Here is a 21,812-nt window from a genome sequence, read left to right as displayed (position 1 = left end):
CCCACCCCCTCCATTTGTCTCGAGTCCCCTATCTATCCGTTCCCGTCTCTGAAGGCTGGTTTATATTCACTGTCTGTGCTTCCTCAGCTCTCAGTCAGCCCTCACTCACTCACTCAGCACCTGGCTGGGCACTGCGCCTCCCCCCCCCCCGCCCCCCGCCCCCCAGCCTTGCACTGGAAACCTCTCCCAGAGCCTCTGATGCCAAAGCTGTGAACACTCCAGCCCTCAGCTGTGGGGCCCTGTGCTGCCTTTGCAATAAGCCTCCTTCCTTGGCCTCCTGGCCCCTCTTCCCTGGTGTTACATCCCTGACAAACCCTGGGGGATGTTTGGACTGTCCCAGGGTTTGAACTCCCTCCATCCCCTTGTCTCTGCAGGCTCACAGGTCTTATTCTCTCTGGAGTTGCTCAACCCCCTCTGCTCCTCCACATACTCCGCTGGTCTAGCAGAGCCCTGGCCTGTCCCCTGAGCATCATGCGGGGCCAGTAGGTGACATCTCCTCCTAGTCATCTCCCAGGTCCCTCAAACCAGTCTCATCACCTGACTTTTTTTCTTCACCCTTGCCTCTTTCTGCGATTCTCTGAGTTAGTCGGAGACACCTATATCCTCCTGGGTACCTAATCCAGGGCCTTATTTTCCACTTTTGTCTCAACCCTCACATTCGACCAAACAAGTCTTTAAACACTTTTTAAATAAAATACATCTAACATAAAATTTATTTTTTATTAATGATATTTTGTATATTCATAATGTGCAAACATCACCACTGTCTAGTTCCAGAAACTCCCCCCCTCCCAACCCCCGAAATAAGTCCTTTTGTGTCCGCTCAGTATTTCCCAAATCCATCTCTTCCCTTCATTCCCCCTGCTCCTGCCCTCTCTCAGGCCTCCTCAGCTTCACCTGAACCCCTGTCCAAGCTGGTCTCTCTGCCCAGCCCACAGTGATCTTTCTAAAGCTCTAGTGTCATCCTGCCACCCTTCTCCTAAACCCGTGATGGCGAACCTATGACACGCGTGTCAGAGGTGACATGCGAACTCATTTTTTTGGTTGATGTTTCTTTGTTAAATGGCATTTAAATATATAAAATAAACATCAAAAATATAAATCTTTTTTTTACTATGGTTGCAAATATCAAAAAATTTCTATATGTGACACGGCACCAGAGTTAAGTTAGGGTTTTTCAAAATGCTGACACGCCGAGCTCAAAAGGTTCGCCATCACTGTCCTAAACACTCTCAGGACAGGACCCAGCTTGTCAGCCCAGCAGGCAAGGCCCTCTATTCTGGCACCTCCTACCTGGCTCTCGTGGCCCCTCCGGCCCCATACTCTGGTTCCGGGAACAGTTTGTGCCCAGATTCATTGATTTGTCATGCCCCTGTGTCCTGGTACATGCTGTTTTCCTGCCTGAGCACCCCTGTTCTTGTCCAGGTTAAGGCTTGGTTCAGGAGTCACTTCCTTCAGACTTTCCTTGGCCTCTCCTGGCAGCCCTTCCTCTTGGTGTTTGCATCTTTGTACTCCAGTTATCTGGGCCTCCACCAGCCGGCCTGGCCCATGACAGTAGGATGATTTTGTATTCACCCTTTAAGCCCATCACCTGGCGCAGGTGCTCGGTGAATGTCTCATTGAAGGAGACTCCAACTGAACTTGGAGATAGTATTTCAGATTTAAATGAGCAGACGGGCCAGCAGGCTCTGTGCTGAGCACTGAAGTTCAGCAGGGACTCCATGCTTCATGGCTCCTGGTGATTTTCCGGACAATAGTGTGTGGCTAATCCCTCTCTCCCCCCACCTTTATTTCTGAGTCATTTCCAGGTTGAGGGACACGTGGCTGGCTGAGTCATAATGTCTCATCTTCCCTGGAGCATCAGCTGATTGGTAGCTGAAGGCAGAAGAAAGCAGGCCCCTTGGTTGTGGGTTTGAGGATTTGCACTGTGGGCACGGGCACCGTACTATGGTGACTCTGTTACTTTGGATTCTTCACCAGCCTTCATCTCCCCAGATTGAAAAGATCTGACATCATTAAAAAAAATTTATATATATATATATATATAGAGAGAGAGAGAGAGAGATATATAGATATAGATATAGACATAGATATAAATATAGATATAGATTTCCGAGAGGAAGGGAGAAGGAGATAGAAACCTCAATGATAAGAGAGAATCATTGATCAGCTGCCTCCTACTCACCCCCATTGGGGATCAAGCCCATAAACCAGGCATATACCCTGACCGGGAATCGAACCATGACCTCTTGATTCATAGGTCGATGATCAACCACTGAGCCACACTGGCCAGACAGATCTGACCTCTTTAGGCTGTTTCACAACCTTGTCCTTCCATCACAATAGTTCTAGACCTTTTGGGTTTTGTAAGGAGATCTGTGGATCCTCTCTCTATAAAATTGCACACTTGCATACAAGTGGAGGTGGTTCATGGCCTCCTAACACCCATTGGTGAACTTCCAGGGAGCCCAGGTTGTGAACAGTCACTCTGTTGTGTGAATAGTGAGACCTATAGGCTGTAACCCAGTTTGGTTATTCCTGGGCAGTTTATTCACAAAGAGCTAATATTTTTTTATTTTCTGTATTATCTTAATCATCAGGTAAATATTTTTGAAAATTGTTTGGGTGGTATATTTGGTATCTATTGCTGCTTAACAAATTACCCCAAAACATAGTGGCTTAAGACAACAATTTATTACGTCACACCTTTTCTGAGGGTAAGAGATCCAGCAGTGGCTTAGTTGGGTGGTTTTCTGAATCAGAGTCTGTCAGAAAATTGCAGATAAAATGTTGGTCAGGTTACAATGATCAAAAGGCTTGTCTGAAACTGAGGGATCTGCTTTTAAGCTCAGTGGCTGTTCCTTGGCCTAAAAATAAGGAGTGTTAGAGTATCCAGGAGACTCAATAAATCTTGCAACAACCTACTAAGTATTATTACCCCGTCTTACCAATGAGGAAGCAGAGCATAGAGAGGTTAATCACCTAAGATCACATAATAAATGATGAACCAGAACTTGCATGCTTGTCTGCCTGAATCCTATGCTTCCTCCAGGGGCCATAGTGTGGCAGCTCATGTGCTGCATATATCTTAGGGATGTGTTTTATTTATTTTTATTTTTAAAATATATTTGTATTGATTTCGGAGAGAGTTAGGGAGAGGGAGAGAGAGATAGAAACATCAATGATGAGAATCATTGATCGACTGCCTCCTACATGCCCCCTACTGGGGATTGAGCCCAGACCGGAGCATGTGCCCATCACCTTTCTCACTCATCTGCCTGGCATTTTCCTAACCTGAAAATGTAGGCATTAGACGTGGTCACAACGAACCTGGGACCTTTCAATCCGCAGGCCGACATTCTATCCACTGAGCCAAACCGGTGAGGGCAGGGGCATGTTTTACTTGTCACACTTGTCTTGGTGGAATATGAGCAGTTTAGTACCAACTGCCTCATGCTTGACCCACTACCCAGAGTCATTACCCTCTTGGCCCCTGTAGACATTTGGGACCCCAGGACACTATGCTGCGTAGGGTGATGACAACCCAGTGTGGTGAAGGTCACCAGGACAATGCTGTTTCTCAGATAACAGGAGTCTTCCTTTCTTCCCCTCTTATTTAGCTTTTACCATCAACAGTGTCCAAATGGTGATCCTGCCAGACCGGGAGGTGCAAAACGGGGAGAATCTGACCCTGCAGTGCACCGTGGACATCAGCACCACTTCTCACGTCCGGCCTCAGCACCAGCTGCTGTTCTATAAGAATGACGAGCAGTTTTACAACGTCTCCTCCATGAAGAGCACAGAGAGTTATTTCATCCCCCAAGCCCGGGTCTACCATGCAGGGATATACAAATGCACTGTGATTCTGAACAACAAGGTGAAAACCACATCGGAGTACGAAGTGATGGTGAGAGGTGAGTCCCTGGAATTGAACGTAGCTCAGGCAGATGAAGCTAACACATGCAGGAGCAAGAACAGTGAGTGAATGCGTAGCAACACTAGGCCTACCTGCTCGCCCATCACCTTTCTCACTCATCTGCCTGGCATTTTCCTAACCCGAAAATGTAGGCATTAGACATCGTCCCAACATGCCTGGCTATTTCTCACCCTCTTGCCTTTGCACATGCTGTTCCCTCTTACAGGAATACCCTTCTTCATCTCATCTCCCTGTGAATTACTATTTCTCCTTGAAGACTCAGCTCAATGATCTTTTCTCTGACACATTTCCAGACAAAATTGATCTCCCCCAGGGTCCTCGAAGCTCTTATACTCTCTACATTCAATGGCATTTGTATAAAGGTCATTGAGTCAAGGTTTGACACTGGATTCTGTAGTCAGTCTGCCTGGATTCCAATCTGGGCAAGTCTCTGAACCTCTCTAAACTTTAAAATTCTCATCAGTGAAATGAAGATAATAATAATACCCAGCTCAGGGAATTTTGAGAGGATTAAAAGATACCTGTGGGTAAAGGGCTTAGCCTAATACTAGCACATAATGAGTTCCCAGTAAATGGCATTTACTCTTTTACTCGATATTGCAACTATTTCTCACTCATGTGTCTGCTTTTCTGGACTGTAAGAGCATGAGAAAAGAGGTGGTATTTGGTCTATTTTTGTATCTCAAACAAAGAATCTTGCATCAGGCAAGCCCCAGCTCCAGAGGTAGTTGCAGTCTGGTGGGGAAGGAAGACATTTACACAGATAATTACAGTCCAATAGCTATAAGATCTGAGTGCCTTGGGAGCACAAAGGTGGGAGGAAATAATTCTGCCTAGAGGACTTCGAGATGTCTTCCTGGAGGGAGGGACATTGGGTCCAGATCCAGAAGATCATGTAAGAGTTTGCTTGATGGTGAAGTGGCACAAGGGACACGTGGTATCAGCATGAAAGAGCGGAGGCTGAGAAAGAGGGGAGTATCCCAGCAGAATGCCCAACCTTTTGGGATCTTCATTTCCTGTCCCTAAAATAGAGATAACTAGTTACCGATCTTGAAGGATTATTTTGCTTTAAGGATTAAATGAATAGTGAATGAAGTGTGCTCAGTAACCAAGTATTGAATGAATGAATGGCCCATCATGTATGAGGTACTGGGTCAGGCCATCCTTAGAAAAAAATAACCCTTACAGCAAACAGGAAGCAGGAAGAACCAGTGGGCAAGGGTCTGGTGGCATTTTCCTTTTATAAGTATGCAATCTCTGATCACTTTCTTTTCTTTTTTTCTTTATTTAAATTTTTAAAATTGATGTGCCCTGGCTGGGAATCGAACCATGACCTCCTGGTTCATAGGTAGACGCTCAACCACTGAGCAACACCAGCCGGGCTCTGACCACTTTCTTGTCAGTCTTTGAGACTCACATGGGAGAACATGACAGCATCCTCCTCCAGGCCAGTTCCTCCATAGGTGTCAGGCATCTCTTTGTGTCACCAGGGGCAACAGCCACGGAAATGCAAACCAGCCCTTCTTCATCTCCACTGAGGTCAGGGGAGGAACCAACACGTCTGGGCATTTACATTAGTGACGAGGAAAGAGTGGTAGAGCAAGAGTTTTGGAAGTGTTTGTTGGAGAGAAATGTGCTGGCAGGCTTTAGAAAATTAGGGTACTTTTTCTTAAAACTTGGATGATTGAATGGACAGAGTTAGTAAATTTAGCCCCATACTTTCTGACAGTTGCTGCCATAACTCATTTCTGTATTTTTGTGCTTTTGTGATCAGGACAGTCATTCAGACTATCATTAGCTCTGGTAATAAGAACTACCATTTGTTAGCCTCCCATGAGATAAATGCTTATAAGTGCTTGACACACATTTCATTTATCCCCTGCAGTAGCACTGGGAGAGAAGCGTAGTTCCCCCCGCTTACAGGAGTGTACCCTGCGGCTCAGAGAGGTTGAGTTTCGCACTTCATCAAAGGCAAAGCTAGAGTCAGAACCAAGATCTATCTGACTCTAAAGTTGACCTCTAAGCCGTGGTTATTATGATAGGTCTTCATTAAACATTTATTGAGTTTTTACTCTGAGCCAGGCCCAGCATCCAGCAGTGAGTAAGACATGGTCCCTTCCTGTGGGGAGCTCCTTCGTAACAGTTGCACCACAGGTAACAGTAGTGGTATGAATACAGTTAGGTCTTCTTCCCAAGCAGACAGCCCTCCATCTCCAAACCTGGTGGGTCAAAAAAAAAAAAAAAAAAAAAGATCACTCTACCAGTTTGCTCAGTAATTAGAGTGTCGGCCCGTGGACTGAAGGGGGCTGAAGGGTCATGGGTTCAATTCTGGTCAAGGGTAGATACCTGAGTTGCAGGTTCAATCCCCAGCACTGGTCGGGGCACATGCAGGAGGCAACCAATCGATGTGTCTCTCTCACATCGACGTTTTTCTCTCTCTATCTCTCCCCCTCCCTTCCATTCTCTCTAAAAATTATTGAAAAAAATATTCTTGGGTGAGAATTAACAAACAACAACAAAATTCATAAGAGTCATAAGTGATTGGGTGAGGTGGCACATCCAGGAAGAGTCAGGTTTAGGATGCAAGCAGGTCTGTCTGACTCCAAGATGAAGTTCATGACCACAAGACTATGGGGCCTGGACAGGACATCTAATCTCAGCCAGGTTCTCCCAGCTCCCCCTAATCTGACCTGGTTTACTACTCGATGTATCTTTCTTTCCACCCCTTTCTCTGTTCTAGACCCTCCACTCACACACCTCAGCCCGAGCAGTTGCCCATGTGCGTGTGTACCCTGAAACCCGGTTCTTAACCCCCATCCCACAACATCTGCCCAAATAACACCCTTCCTCCAAGATTCCCCTCAGACCCTGTTTCTTTCTAGCATTTTCTCTGAACCCCCAGGCAAAGAGACCCTCCTCCTTTCCTGACTTCTCCATCACGCATTGTCTCTGCAGCACCCTCTGATGCTCAGTTATTTTCAGCTTTGCTTTTTTACGGGAGGCCATGCACAGTCCCCTTTCCCTCCCCTCCTATACCCAAACCTCTGGCTTTGGAGTCAGACAGACCTAGGGTCGAATCTCCACTCTGGGGGCTTGATAACTACGAGCCTGGAACCTCCCTGAGCGTCACCTTCTTCATCTGTAAAATGGGCATAACTTTATCTTTTATGCCCACCCTGGAGGTTTATTATGAGAATGAATATAGAGTCAACCTAACTTGCAACTGGCATTCAATAAAGTATAACAACAACCACAGAAATACTAATGAATACTGGCTGGGCTGTTTTGTTTTTAACTGTTTCACTTGGGGAGACTTGTTTTCCCAATGGGATTATAAAGGTTGAAAGCACCAACCACATCTTCAACATATTTTGTACTTTTCAAAGTACCTGGTGTAGTGCTGGACACATACATGCTCAATAATTACCTGGTAGGTAGCACTGGGTGTTCTGGGAATTAAAAAAAAAAAAGAACTCTTATTATTTAAAAAAAATATTTTTATTGATTTCAGAGAGGAAGAGAGAAGGAGAGAGAGAGAGAAACATCAATGATGAGAATCATTGATTGGCTACCTCCTGCACACCCCACACTGGGGATCGAGCCCAAAACCTGGGCGTGTTCCCTGATTGGAAATCAAACCGTGACCTCCTGGTTCATAGGTTGACACCCAGCCACCGAGTCACACTGGCCAGGCAAGAAAAGAACTCTTAGATGGGTCAACCACAATGACTCACTTGTACCGTTCAATCAAACTAATACTAATGGACTTTCTCTTTCCCCAAAGGAGTGTCCAGTCCCAGAGTGACCCTGGACAAGAAGGAGGCGATAGAGGGCGGAGTCGTGATCGTCAATTGTTCTGTCCCCAACGAAAAGGCCCCAGTACATTTCATAGTTGAAAAAGTCGAACTAGACACAAAAGGTATCAAGCAAAAAAGAGAAAAATCTTCCCAGCACCAGAATTTTGTGACGCTGGACTTCACAGTGGAGGAACAGGACCGTGTGATCTATTTCCTCTGTCAAGCCAGCATCGTTTCTGGGAGGCACCTGGAGACCTCTGCGACCACCAGGAGCGATCTGGTCACCGTGAGGGGTGAGAGTCCTGTTCTCTTTCTCTTTTTTTTTCATTCTTTCTAGCTTGCTGGTTTGGTACCAGGAGAAAGAGCCCAGGATTGGAAAGGGGCTGAGGACTTCTGGTTGGGCTGCTCTTCTCAAGACTGTTCGTAATCACATTAGGTCCATAGTTTTCAAACTTAAAAAAAAATTTTTTCTTGGTTTTAGAGAGGAAGTGAGAGATAGAAATATCAATGATGAGAGAGAATCATTGATTGGCTGCCTTCTGCAGGCCTCTCACTGGGGATTAAGGTTGCAACTGGGCATGGGCCCTGACCAGGAATTGAACTGGCAACCCTCTGGTGCACAGGACGATGCCCAACCAACTGAGTCACACTGGCCAGGGCTATCATTGTTTTTATTGTATGATTTTTTAAAAAGTTAATACATTTTTATTTAAGGAATGTCAGATGTTCTGAGTCCTTCCACTGCCTTAGTGTGAGTCTTAATTGTCTTAATCCTTTTTTGCTCAATACACTTGTCATTTCAGTCAATCCACAATTCTTTTAGTTTTAGAGCTTCTTTATATGATTTTTTTCAATGCAAAACCTTTAATGTTTAGTTAATCAAATGTATCCATCCTTCTTCCTTATGATATCTCAGCTTTGTGATTCACACCTAAAGTTCCTCCATACTCCAAGATTATGAAAGAAAAAAAATGCATTGATGTTTTCTCTTACTGTTTCTGTGGTTTAAATGTGTTATTTCCCCCTTGCATTTAGGTCTCTGGTGCATCTGGAGTTAATCTGAGCATAAGAAAAACCCTTCAGTCATTAGTGAGCTACCCCAGGGGGCACTTGCTGAGGGTCCTGAGAGATGCTCTCCCTTTTTGGGCCTTTATTCAGGAAAGATTATGTTTTTAAACATTAGCTTTCTTTTGTGAATTTAAATGGCTTTATAGTTAAAAAGCTAATGAATATGAAAATATTAATATCACTTTTGGCATTTTAAAAAAATATTTTTAATTGATTTTAGAGAGGAAGGGAGAAGGAGAGAGGGATAGAAGCATCAATAATGAGAATCATTGATTGGCTGCCTCCTGCACGCCCCCTACTGGAGATCGAGCCTGCAACCCAGGCATGTGCCCTTGAGAGGAATCAAACCCGGGACTCTTCAGTACACAGGCTGACGCTCTATCCACTGAGCCAAACCAGCTAGGGCCACTTTTGGCATTTTTAACAACCCTATCTGTACATACTCTCTATGATCTGCTATTTTTTTTAGCAGGAGCGAAGGCCTAGCCCTGCTTTTCTTTCTGTCTCCTGGAGATTCCCCACCCTGGTGTCTGACACATATTTTATTAAGACGGTGTTTTCAAACTGTGAGCCATGAAATCAATTCAGTCAGTTACAACCAACATTTTAAAGCAAGGAGTAGAATACACTATTTTTGCATCTGGTTATTTAAATATTTATTTTCATGAAATAGCACTGTCTACACGATTGTCATTTTTGAAAGCTAAGGACTGTTTATGCTGAAATCCCAGAGTTGTGTGAAATAGCGGAAGAGGAACCTAGATAATGCTTGGTGGGCGAGGCAAGAGTCTGTGTCTAATGACTCTTTATTTCTGAGGTCATTTGAAGAAGATTCTGCAGATTAGATTTAGAGAAGATGGTTTAGCCTTTGGGAAGCTCAAGAAAGTTAGAGAATTGCAGTTAAGAAGAAGTTTGAAGATGCAAGAATGAGCGAGAAGGGAGGGACCCTGCTTCAGAGCAGCCAACTCAAAGTTGTTTGAGAAGACAGGTTGAGTTTGTTTGTTTTTAATTAATAAGGAAAAATAGTGGTTGGCAACAAAAAGAGCAGAGAAGAGGAGAAAGTGCCCCTTTGCCTCACCCAGGCTTGAACCTGAGTCCACCCGGCTTGTCCTCTTCTCGTAGAATCCTTCTCCAACCCCCAGTTCTACGTCCACCCCGCGGGGGTGATCATCGAAGGAGACCTGCTGCACATTAAGTGCATCATTCAGGTGACGCCCATGGTCCAGGCATTTCCAGAAATCATCATCCAGAGGGACAAGACCATTGTGGGGCACAGCAAGCAGGGCAATGAGGCCACCTACTCAGTGATGGCCACAATGAAGGAGAGCGGCAACTACACGTGCAAAGTGGAAACCAGCCAGATCTCCAAGGTCAGCAGCATCGTGGTCAACATCACAGGTAGGGGTGCTCCTGGAGGGTGTCAGCCTATTGCAGGCTCAAGAAGCGACTGTGCTGGAATCTGGGATGGCCAGTGATGCTGATATTTCTACCCCTGCTTGTCCGAATGAATGCACTCGGGTGGGGGGTGTGCCCGTGGGGAAAAAGTCAATGCAGAGCCAGTAAGCAGTTAGCTGTGGTGGTTGAGGGTGCAGATTCTGGCATCAGATCCCAACCTTGCCACTCACCACTTCTGTGACCTCGGGTGACTTACCGAGTGCCCCTTTGCCACAAATCTATGAGATGACAGAGCTCACCAAGAGGACCCAGTGAATGTTAGCTAGTGTTTCTATTATTAGAGCACATTTATCTTTCCTCTGTGCCAAGCACTGTGCTAGAGTGCCAGACAGGCCCTATGACAGGGTCAGGCGTGCAAAAGCATTAGCAAACTCACAAATGGTAACAAATCCTCTTTGTTGAGCACTGTGTGACTGGCTTGCCTACCTTCTGATTTCATGATCATAACAATGCTATGAGATCTGTGTTATGATTCCAGTTTTATGGATGTGGAATCTAGAGTGTAAGCTGATGAGGGCAGGAACATTACCTATTTTATACAATGCCTGGCACACAGTAGGAATTCAAAACTTATTTGTTGCATGAACATATGAATATAGGATGAAAGTGTCTCAGAGAACAGAGAGTCAGCATTTCTTTTCTTTTTCTTTCTGATGTCACGAGCAGATGTTTATTTTATTCTCGAGAGTCAGCACTTCTTCGTTCCCAAGGGAAGGTGTTCATTCATTTCTTCGTCTGTTCACCCATTTACTGAAAGCCTCCTATGTGATGAGCATTGAGTGTCGCCGCAACAGTCCCCCAGTATCATAGGTAGGCTGCCAACACCCCACCTAGGTGATTGGCATGTGTGCTGGATCCTGCTGGTCTATAGAGTGTGCTAGCAATTTAGTTTATTATTGATAATAACACATATTATGAGGCACATGATGTTTTTCACTGGATAAGACATGTCTTACTTCATTAGAGAAAAGTATTCAACATATATTGAGCACCTTCTGTTTTTTGGGGCAACCTGCTGGGGATAGAGAGCTGCCTAAAGTCAGGCTTTGCCCTTGAAGAATTCGCAGACATAAACAGACCTTTAGAATGCAATGCAATGAGGAAGTAAATAAAGGCTTGGCCTATTGCCGTGAGAGCAACAGGGACCAAGTGGTGAACATGTGGATTGTTTCACCAGTTAGAGAAGCATCCTTCTCCCTCGGACCAGGCTACTTTAGGAAAGCATACAGCACCGTTGGACCATAAGTTACTATTGTAGCTGATCACCCACATCCAGATGTGTGTGTCGTGTGGGGCATACAAGTCATTTGGTAGATTAGTCTCCATGGCCCAGGAAAGCCAAGTGTTATGCTCGGTCTGTCCTTTCATGGCCTCAGCCTGTGTGCTCTGTGAGCCTGAGCTCCCTCCTTTCCATGTGGCGCTGACCCAGCACCTCAGGACTGGCAGGTAGACACGCCCATGTTCAAATTCTACCAAGCCTTTGGAAATGTCTGCAAGCCCACTTAACGCATCTGGTTTTCCATGTCCCTGTTACTATCAAGCCTCACTGGAAATGGCTCTATACAGTAATATTGGAGGCTCAAAATAATTTTGTGAACATAAAAATCATTGGATTTGTCATCTGCCTTTGGATAGAAAATCCAATCTGTCACAAGTGCTGACAGGTCTGTCACTGTTGTCCTGTCTTTCTCAGTTCTACAATCACATCCTAACACTGGCCTCACACCAGGGTTCTCCCTGAGCATCTCTGTCCCAATTCATCCTTCAGCCAGCTGCAGAAGAAGCCCTCGTAAGATGGCCCCTATTTGGCATAACTATTCCTGGGCTCCGACTCCTGTAGGGCCATGATCCTTCACCTTGACCCCACCCTCTTCCAAGCATCTCTCCCCACTCAGCCTATTCTTTCTCCTCGGCCACTGAAAAACTTCTGTTGTCCTTAAGGACTAAGCCCCAAATCTCAATCCAGGCTCCCCCAGGCAGAGTCCCACGGTCACACCTCAGGTCCCATTACCCTCTGCTCATACCTTGACGTCAACAGTCGCTGCAAAGATTTAGCATCTGTCTTCACCCCCTGGTGTGAGCTCTTGAACGACCAGGTCTGTGGGCTCAATTCATCGTAAATCATTGATGCTTAGAACCTGGCACATTAGGAGCTCCATGAATGTCTGTTCATGAGTGAATAAAAGACTGATCCTTCTTAGTCCACGTCATGGCTCTGCCAGTCTGTTTCCATTATCTCCTTTGCAAGTAGACTGTTCCCTAACATTTCCTTCCTCATTGTAAACCGCCTTGGACCCGTCTCAGCAACATGATTTCTATTTTTGACCTTTCTGTTTACATATTTTTAAATGTAAAGTCATTGCTTTGGGATTTTTTTTTTTAATCTAAGTCACTTTTTCACATTTGTTTGGAATCTGCCCAATGAGATTGTAAGGCACTTTAGGATGTCAATTTCTTTGGTTCCTTTTCCCCATTCCTAACCTAGAGCTATGAAAACCGGCTCGGGTGAGGAGTCAACACCAACTATATGGATGGAAGGAAGGGTGACATGTGCCCTAATAGAATATTGATTAATTATTGGGGCACCACCTTACTTGAAGTTTTATTTTATTCCCTGTACAGGAAACTAGGAAGACACTGTGGACTAGATGGAAGTCACTTCCATAACAACGTTGATCACATCAATGATGACAATGTTGATTTGTACCCCCAAACCTGTACAGCAGGCAAATTTATAGGCAAAGGTAGAATTCGATTTCCTGATTCCTGGTTGCAGTCTCAAAACTCAAGCCCAAGAAGCTTTCCTAACAGGAACTTTGGGACTCAGTCCCTTTCTCAATATGCAGAGAGTCTCAAGAATTACTGACTCCTCACCCTTGTGGGTTTGGCTCAGTGAATAGACCGTTAGTCACTGAAGGGTCCTGAGTTCAGTTCTAGTCAAGAGCATATATCTCGGTTGCAGGCTCCTCCCCAGCCCAGACCCTGGTCAGGGTGTGTGCAGGAGGCAACCAATCCATGTGTTTCTTTCACATCAATATTTCTCTCTGTCTTTTCCTCTCTCTTCCACTCTCTTTAAAAATCAATGGAAAAATATCCTTGAGTGAGGATTTGAAGAAAAAAAAATAGAATTACTGACTCCTTTGTTCATGAAATCAGGGTGCATTGGTTTATAATGTAAACTTTACATGAAGGAGCCAAGTCTTCACATTGGTTAAGTAGTTAATTACTACTTTCCCTGTAGCTGAAAATAAAACACATACTATAACTATGAAATATTGATCTATTTCAGGAAATATTTAAATAAGGCAAAACTGGCCTTTAATAAAAAAGCTAGCAAGCAGAAGGGCCAATATTTAAAATAAATAAATAAGGCAAAGCCTCTTAAAAGTCAACTTCCGTCTTTACTACTGTTGCCATGCAACCTAAATGAGGGTACTAATAACTCCTTAAAGTGGCATGGGATGTGTAGCTCACAACTTGACCCAGGAGGTATCACCCATTCATTCTACTCCCAGAGATCTCCCCACAATGCACATCTATGTCCTTCCCCTGACCCCGACTCCCCATGCTTCCCACTGCTGTGGGAATGCAATCCATACGTCTTTGGGTGGTTTCCAAGGTTCTTCAAGATCCATAGGCCTCCTTTGGCCTCTTCTACTCCCACTATGTTCCAGGGCAACTGAACTTTCAGATGCTTGAACCTTCTGCCAGGTCTTCCACATACTGTTCCCTCTGCCCATGACCCTTTCCCTCTTTGCCTGGATGACTTCCTCCAAGCCTAGGTCCAGTGGCCCCTCTATGGGCTCTGCTGCAAACATCGTGTTTGAGTAGCCCACCAGACATCAGTGCTCGGAAGTCAGGGACTGTTTCTTTCTCACTATTGTCTCCCCAAGGCCAACCGAGGTGCCCAGCACAGAAATAGCTTGAAATAAATACTTAGGAATAAAATGTGTGAGTGAATGAACAAATAGGTAAATGCATGAATCTTTACAAGTTGTAAAACTTTCCTAATCCATGTCTATGAAATAATTTGGATTAACAAGGGACGCAAACCTGCCAGTTCTTCAATTGCGTGATTATCAGGTCCTTGAGAGGCAAAGGAAACCTTTGTGAAGGAAGTTGGGAGTTGGTTCTGCCAAAAGCAGCTGGGCCAGGGACTCTCTGTGAAGGGGGTTTGGGAGTGGTTCCCAGAAACGTCTCACTCCATTCCCACTCACTGGTTTTTCAGAGCTGTTTCCCAAACCCAAGCTGGAATCTTCCGCCACACATCTGGACGAGGGTGGCAGCCTGAACCTGTGGTGCTCCGTCCCACATACAGTCGACTTCGCCATCCAGAAGGGAGACATGAATGTGTCACGGGCTCAAAATTTCACCAAGATAGTCTCAAAATGGGACAGTGGGAACTACACCTGTGTCGCAGGCATGGGCAAGGTGATCAAAAAAAGCAACGAAGTCCTGATAACCGTGTGTGGTGAGTATGTCCTTGCTGGCTCAGAGTCCTGAGTGGAAAAAAGGGAAGTTGCCACCCTCTCCGATCTGAAGGCAGATCAGACTGAGGCAGGATAAGAACTCGAGGGAAAGGGAGATGAGTGAAATCGAGAGACCGGACAGAAGCAAGTAGTATTTCTGCTTAGAGTACAGGAGAGGGGCGATACAAAGGAAATATTGTTGGCTAAAAGCATTTTCATGGCTTTATGGTGGCTGCATGCTGATGATGTGGCCTCTGAATTGGCAGGATTCTGGCTGCTGGAGCAGGCACCTACCCATAAGTTCCAGCAAGAAACACTGTTTAGTCAACACTAAACTTTAAGGCCGAAGCTCCAGTTTTCAATCCATATCCTGGCTGACCAGAAGGTCTAGGACTTCTGGTGGGCAGAGTGTAGGTACTGGGACCACCTAAAGCTGCGTGTCTTAGACTTGATGAATGTGCAAAACCTGGTTACGGTGTAGGTCAGGATGGGGCCAGATTCCACATCTCTTACTAGCGCCTTGAGGATGCTGGCTCTGCTGGGCCCTGGGCCACACCTTGAGTAGAGGGGTTCTAAATGAACTCTGGTCAAGCTGTCACTATCACTGTCATTATTTAGTCATGGTCTTTCAGTTTAATCTGTGGCTATGGTTTCTCCAACCAAGATCTTAGTCTGAACTGAACCAGGATCTCAGCCTACTGTTGATCCTCTAGTCATCTAACTCAAAAGGAAATAATGCAAGACACAAATGTGGGTCATTCCATTTTAGTTCTTTTTGGTGTTCTTTGGAGGAGATCATTTCATTATAGAAGCTTTATGACTAAACTAACTTCTAAGTAATGACCTAGTAGGATTCTTGTTTGGGAGGCATGCGATTTCCAATCAGGAGAGGCTGAGGCACTGAGAATTTGTTTGAAAAGATATTCTGTTTGTGTTCTTGGTTTTGTGTTTTGTTTTTAATTTAAATTCTTTATTGTTGAAAGTATTACATATGTCTCCTTTTCCCCCCCATTACCTCTCCCCGACAGCTCCCACCCCCCCAGCACATGCCCTTACTCCCCTACTGTCTGTGTCCATTGGTTATGCTTATATGCATCCATACAAGTCCTTTGGTTGATCTCTTACCCCCCCGCCCCCCGACCCTCCCCTGCCTTCCCTCTGAGGTTTGACAGTCTATTCGATGTTTCTATGTCTCTGGATCTATTTTTGTTCATCAGTTTACATTGTTCATTATATTCCACAAATGAGTGAGATCATGTGATACTTATCCTTCTCTGACTGGCTTATTTCACTTAGCATAATGCTCTCGTTTTTGTGTTTTTAATACTTTTCCTGTGTGCATCCTTTCTCAATATAAAAAAAAAACAACAAAGAAAATAACCCCATATGGATGTGCATGTATGAAACTATAAACATGTATTTAGAGGGGTGTATGTTTTTCTTGAATTTATATCATCTTTTATTTATAGCATTCATTCCCTTTCCCTCTGTCTCCTCAACACACACACACACACACACACACACACACACACACACACACACACACACACTCCCTGCCGATTTTAAAGGAGGCCTGTATAGGTAGATGAGGCAGGCAGGCACTTAAAATCACAGTAATGACAGAGAGAGTGAAGCCCAGAGTTTGGAGAAAGAATCCCTTGGGTGGGATGTGTTGCTTCAGATTGTTTCTCTCTGTGTCATTCTAGAAATGCTCTCCAGGCCCAGGATTTTTTATGACTCCACGTCTGAGGTGATAAAAGGACAGACCATAGAAGTCCATTGCCAATCCATAAATGGAACCATGCCTATTTCTTATCACCTTTTGAAAGCAAGTAACATTGTGGAGAATTACACCGTAGGCTCAAATGAGCCCGCAGTATTCAAAGACAACCCCACAGAAGACACCAAATACCAGTGTCTGGCAGATAATTGCCATTCCTCCTCTGCAATGTTCAGTGAACCTCTGGTGGTCAAGGTGATAGGTAAGTTGCTGTGCTATGAGAAGAAATCAGGGGCCTTGGCCGGGTGGCTCAGTTGGTTAGAGTGTCATCACATACACCAAAAAGTAGCAGGTTCAATTCCCAGTCAGGGTACATACTTAGGTTTTGGGTTTGATCTGTGGTCAAGGTGTATATGGGAGGCAACCAAGAGATGTTTCTCTTTCATAAAGATATTTCTCTCTCTCTCTCTCTCTCTCTCTCTCTCTCTCTCTCTCTCTCTCTCTCTCTTTCTTCTTCTTCTTCTTCTTCTTCTTCTTCTTCTTCTTCTTCTTCCTCCTCCTCCTCCTCCTCCTCCTCCTCCTCCTCCTCCTCCTCTTCCTCCTCTTCCTCCTCCTCTTCTTTCTCCTCCTCTTCTTCTTCTTCTCTCTAAACATATCCTCAGGTGAGGATTTTTAAAAAAGTTATTATGTGGGGTGTGGGCTTTAGGTCACATTTTCAAAGGTTTCGGATTACACAGGAATGGTGTGGACAAGAGAAGTGGGTGGTACTTATGTTATGCCAAGTCCATAAATATAACATGTAGCCAAGCAGGACACACCCAGGTCAATGGAGCCAGAAAATATCTGGGGGCTATTGGTGTGGCCAGTGCCCTCTCTTTTCAGAACCTTTCAAGTGAACATAAGAGTGAAGTATCCTGACTTCAGGAAACTCTAAAGTTGTGCTTTGGGCTCTCTTAGCATTTGCTCCTTTTTAGGTGAACTGCCAGTCATCTGCGTTGTTGACCAGAGCTCTTCTCTGCGGTTGACCCTTGTCAGGCAACGTCATGTGAGAACCTGTCATTAGAGCTGCAGGCTGTAGTCTTACAGGACATGCTAACAATGGCTTAGGACTCATATACCCATTGTCCTGGGTGGATATTTTTCCTTGAGTCTCTATCTGTGTCTCTCAGCCTTAGGAGTGCCATTGCCTGCATCTCTGAGATAGTCTGCATCCTGTTGTAAAAATCATATAAGCCTCCCTTCTCTTCCTCCTCTTTCTTCTGGTTTAATAACTTTTATCTACATGTGCCATGTGGACATCTTGAGTTGGATAGAGATTCCTGCTACTATTTATATATGGTCTAAGAATAGCCATACTTTTCAAATTAACATCCATATACATGAAGCAACTAATGCTTTAGGGCATATTTAAAAAAGACATATTCTTTGTTTTTAAGTTACTTGTTATTTAGCGCTGGAAATGCCATGTATCTTTGTAAGCAAAGAAACCACACACTCGCGCGCACACACACATACTCACACTGGTGCACATGCACAGACTCATGAGGAACAGACCTCCACAGAACGCATAAGGAAATGGGTATAGTCAAGCTGAGTAGTCAGTAATCCTTGGGGTGGTAAGTGAAACATCGTGTTTAATCAACACATGAGGACAGGAGGCACCTGTTGCTGCCCTGCTGGACTAACTGGGGGAGGGACTGAAGAATGTGGCTAAGAGGAGAGACAAAATCCAAGTCTGAGTCACGGTATAGGTGGAGGCTAGCCATGAGCAGTGGTGGTGTCATGATCTTCACCCTCAATCCCCAACCTCCTGTCTTTTCTCAGTGCTAATCCTTTTCCTGCTTTTCAGCTCCGGTGGTTGAGGTCAAGCTCACTATCCTGAATAATAAACAAGTGGAGTCTGGGGATGATCTTGTGCTTCGATGCTTCGTGAACAAAGCATCTGGTCCAATCACCTACAAGTTTTACAGAGAAGAGGATGTCAGGCCCTTCTATGTAAAAATCTCGAATGAAACCCAGGCCATGTGGTACAAGTCACCAGCTGGCACGGAACAGGGGGGACAGTATTACTGCACGGCCTCCAACAGAGCCAACCCTGCCAAAAATATCCCCCAAAGCAACTTATTGACTGTCAGAGGTGAGTCACGGTCTCAACAGTGAGATGGAATGTGGCCACCAAGGGTGAGGCCAGCGAGCTCACCATTTGTAAGAGGAAGTGGGTGGGGTTCGGTGCTTACTGCTGAGGGCAACGAGACCAATGTCCTCAAATTAAATATAAAAGAGGAATTGGAAGTATTACAAGGCATTGGAAGTATTTCACACAGTTGTAATTCCAAATTCTTGGTAGAGAGGTAGCAAATGGCCCACCTTAGGTCAAACATCTCCCCATGAGCCACCCGTGGCCATGGGGATTGGGTCATGCAGAACAGAGAGGTTTAGAGGAGCCCACCTATGTGAATAAAGAGGGTGGTTTCCTAGAGAAGGAGGAGGACCACACAGACCCAGAAAGGCTACGTTAGTCCTCTAGTTCTTTAAGATGATGCTGACTCCGTAGGAAGAACAATCATTTCTGCACCAACTCGGAACACAGAATCCCTCAGAGGTAGATGCTTGGTATAAGATGCGATTACAGAAGCTACAAATCAGTCTTATTTGTTGCTTAAGGCTAATATTGTTTCTTGCTGGCAGAGAAAAAAAAAACTATTTTAATTTTTCTTATTTCTAGTCTTTCTTGCCTCATGGAAGAAAGGAGTTATTGCAGTGGTTGTCATCGCAGTGATAATTGCCATCTTGGCAGTTGGGGCCAGATACTATTTTTGGAAGAAAGCCAAGGGTGAGCACAGTTCTTCATTGCCTTCTGACAGGTTGCTCTTGCCAGGAAACTGCCGTGGATGTGAGGGGCTTCATGCAGCCTTAGGGGCGGCTGTGCTCTGCCCCAGCAGGAGCTCAGGAGATGTAACTGACCACAGTTGTTCTTCTCCTTGGGGTGTCACCTTGATAACCAAAGATCTTGGCTTTGGTGGATGTGGAGCTTTAACTGCCCCTGGATTTCGCTAGGCATAAAGGAAAGTGGTTGCTTTCCTAGTTGGGCAGCCCAGAAAAAATGAATTCGGGGGGAAGTCCCATCTATGTATGGTCAGAAGAAGCCGTCTCTGTGGGTTTGGCCACATTTAGTCCTGCAGATGGCAGAGTGGGGTGAGAGTGTTTTGGAGACACCCCCACATACACTGAATGCCCCCCAATTAATCTGTCTGTTGTGCCGTGATTTCTACCCTGTGCTTGAACCTGGAAGGGAAGCCAGGACCACCTGTCGATACTCTGGCATCACAGCCAGTTAGCCTGGACTCAAGGAAAAGGGCCCAGCACCAGTACATTCTGCCAAGATTTGTGTGGGATAAGGCGGTTTTTGTTGGAGCCTTGGTGCTGCTGCTTGGGAAGGGTACAGATTAGATAAGAAGGGGCCTTGTTTTTTTTTTCTAGAACAGGAAATCCCTCTGAAAAGACAGGTTCCAAACAAACCCCTTCTCAGGGAACCAGGCCATCGCAGAACAGACAAGGCTAGAGGACAGACTCGTTCTCAGGCCAGCTTGGAATTCAAAGCACAGGGATTAATGTAGCCTTTACTCTTTGGAACTGTCTTGAAACAAGAAGTTGCCTTTTGCCTGGCCGGTATGGCTCAGTGGTTGAGCATTGACTCAGGAACCAGGAGATTGAAGTTCGATTCCCAGCCAGGACACATGCCTGGGTTGTGGGCTCCATCCCCAGTAGGGGGCATGCAGGAGGCAGCCCCTCAATAATTCTCTCACATCATTGATGTTTCTATCTCTCTTCCCTTCTTCTCTCTGTAATCAATTAAAAAAAAACCCATATTTTTTTTAAAGTTTCCTTTTTATCTGACTAATCTGGCTCCTGTATCATTGTCTTCATCTCTACCTTGTTCCACTAAAGAAAACAGCTCCTGGCTAACACAACAAAATGTCATATTTCTGGATGAAATGATGTGAAATCTCTCAGAATAAATTTGAGAGAAGGCCTGCTTTTTTTGTTTTGTTTTGTTTTTCCTTTTTTAAAAAGGGGAAATATATTTGGCTTTCTGTTCTCTTTTTATAGTTAACCAATCTTCAAGAAAGTCAAATATGGTTGAAATGAGGGTTCCTGTCTGTTATAGACATGGACACTTTGTACTGACTTTGGTTTTTCTCTTTCTCTTTTAAAGCCAAGCAGATGCCCGTGGAGATGTCCAGGTCAGTGTGTGTCCGGGGAAGAGAGGCAGCTGCTCTGTGAGCACGGACAGACTTGTCTGTAGGGAGAGTCTGGTCATTAGGAAGTGTTCAGTGGTTCTTGGGAAACTCTGAATAACAACGGTGTGAGTAGATAGGGGTGTGTGTGGGTGTGTGTGTGTGTGTGTGTGTGTCCCAGTGAAAGATTGCCAACTGTTCTTTCCTGTGAAGACATAGCTTTATTCTGAGGTCACGTCCTTCCTACACTATTACGTGTGAAATCCCCTTTTCCTTATGAAATTACAATGGTAGTAGAAAGAATTTTTAAAATTTACCTACTTTGCAAAATAGAGTTGGCATATATATATATATATATATATATATATATATATATATATATATATATATATATCAGTCGTACTATTTTTACTGTTCTTGAAATTCAAAATCCAAAAGCATGGGTACAAAAGAAAAAATTTTTAAAAAGAGAACAAAAACAAGCAAACAATGGCTTTGTAACACAGAATGAGGAATTGAAGGGGTTGGGGCTCACTTAGGGAAGGACTCCTGTTGTTACTGTAACCATTGGCCCTGACACTCCTCTTAACAGCAAAAAGTGCTTGTTAAATAATCTCACTGAAAGAAAAAGTCAGTTTTCCAAATGAGAGCATAAAGTTGGCCTCGCTTTGGAAATCTCTTCCTGGTTTTCTCATGATCTTTCCTTGATTATTTTGTTGGTTTGACACTAGAGCCAAAAAAAGTTGTATATTTTTTCTTTTCAAATTTCCTTTTAAGGCCGGCAGCACCACTTCTGACCTCCAACAATGAGAAGATGCCAGGATCCAGCACCGAAGCCAACAGACCTTACGGTACAGTCACAGTTTCCTGTAGATGCTAGAGGTTTCCCAACTTGCTACCCCTCTTAGAAGCAGGTGGTGGGGATAAGTTCCTAGGGAAGCCCTACCCTCAGGCAGGACAGTTTCACCTAATCAGCCACTCAACGGTGAACTGATAAGCAAAACAGAACAGAAAGGCAGGACATTTTACTTTAATTTCACCACCTTCTAAACATCCGAGGAAGGAAAGGAGGACAATAATGATAATGCTGTGAGTCCCCATCCAGGCTCATCTTCAAAGACTTTGAAC

At 44.7% G+C, this 21,812-nt stretch overlaps 1 protein-coding gene across 11 annotated transcripts in view; it reads left to right on the top strand.

Moving 5' to 3' along the window:
- PECAM1 (platelet and endothelial cell adhesion molecule 1) overlaps positions 1-21,812 on the top strand; it is a 59,404-nt gene that overhangs the window by 11,442 nt on the left and 26,150 nt on the right. For 9 of the 11 annotated variants that reach the window (XM_059669965.1, XM_059669969.1, XM_059669966.1 and 6 more), the window contains 9 exons: positions 3,621-3,914; positions 7,722-8,027; positions 9,925-10,200; positions 14,486-14,728; positions 16,433-16,708; positions 18,296-18,583; positions 19,172-19,279; positions 20,663-20,690; positions 21,462-21,535. In XM_059669965.1, coding sequence (XP_059525948.1) covers positions 3,621-3,914; positions 7,722-8,027; positions 9,925-10,200; positions 14,486-14,728; positions 16,433-16,708; positions 18,296-18,583; positions 19,172-19,279; positions 20,663-20,690; positions 21,462-21,535 — 1,893 coding nt within the window. The remainder of the gene's footprint in view (positions 1-3,620; positions 3,915-7,721; positions 8,028-9,924; positions 10,201-14,485; positions 14,729-16,432; positions 16,709-18,295; positions 18,584-19,171; positions 19,280-20,662; positions 20,691-21,461; positions 21,536-21,812) is intronic. The other 2 variants (XM_059669974.1, XM_059669971.1) reach the window with 2 other exon arrangements.

This window comes from Myotis daubentonii, chromosome 16, assembly GCF_963259705.1.
Source record: "Myotis daubentonii chromosome 16, mMyoDau2.1, whole genome shotgun sequence".
Taxonomy (NCBI): Eukaryota; Metazoa; Chordata; class Mammalia; order Chiroptera; family Vespertilionidae; genus Myotis; species Myotis daubentonii.
The sequence above is the reverse complement of the archived record's forward strand: the minus strand, read 5'-3'. Positions and strand labels throughout refer to the sequence as shown.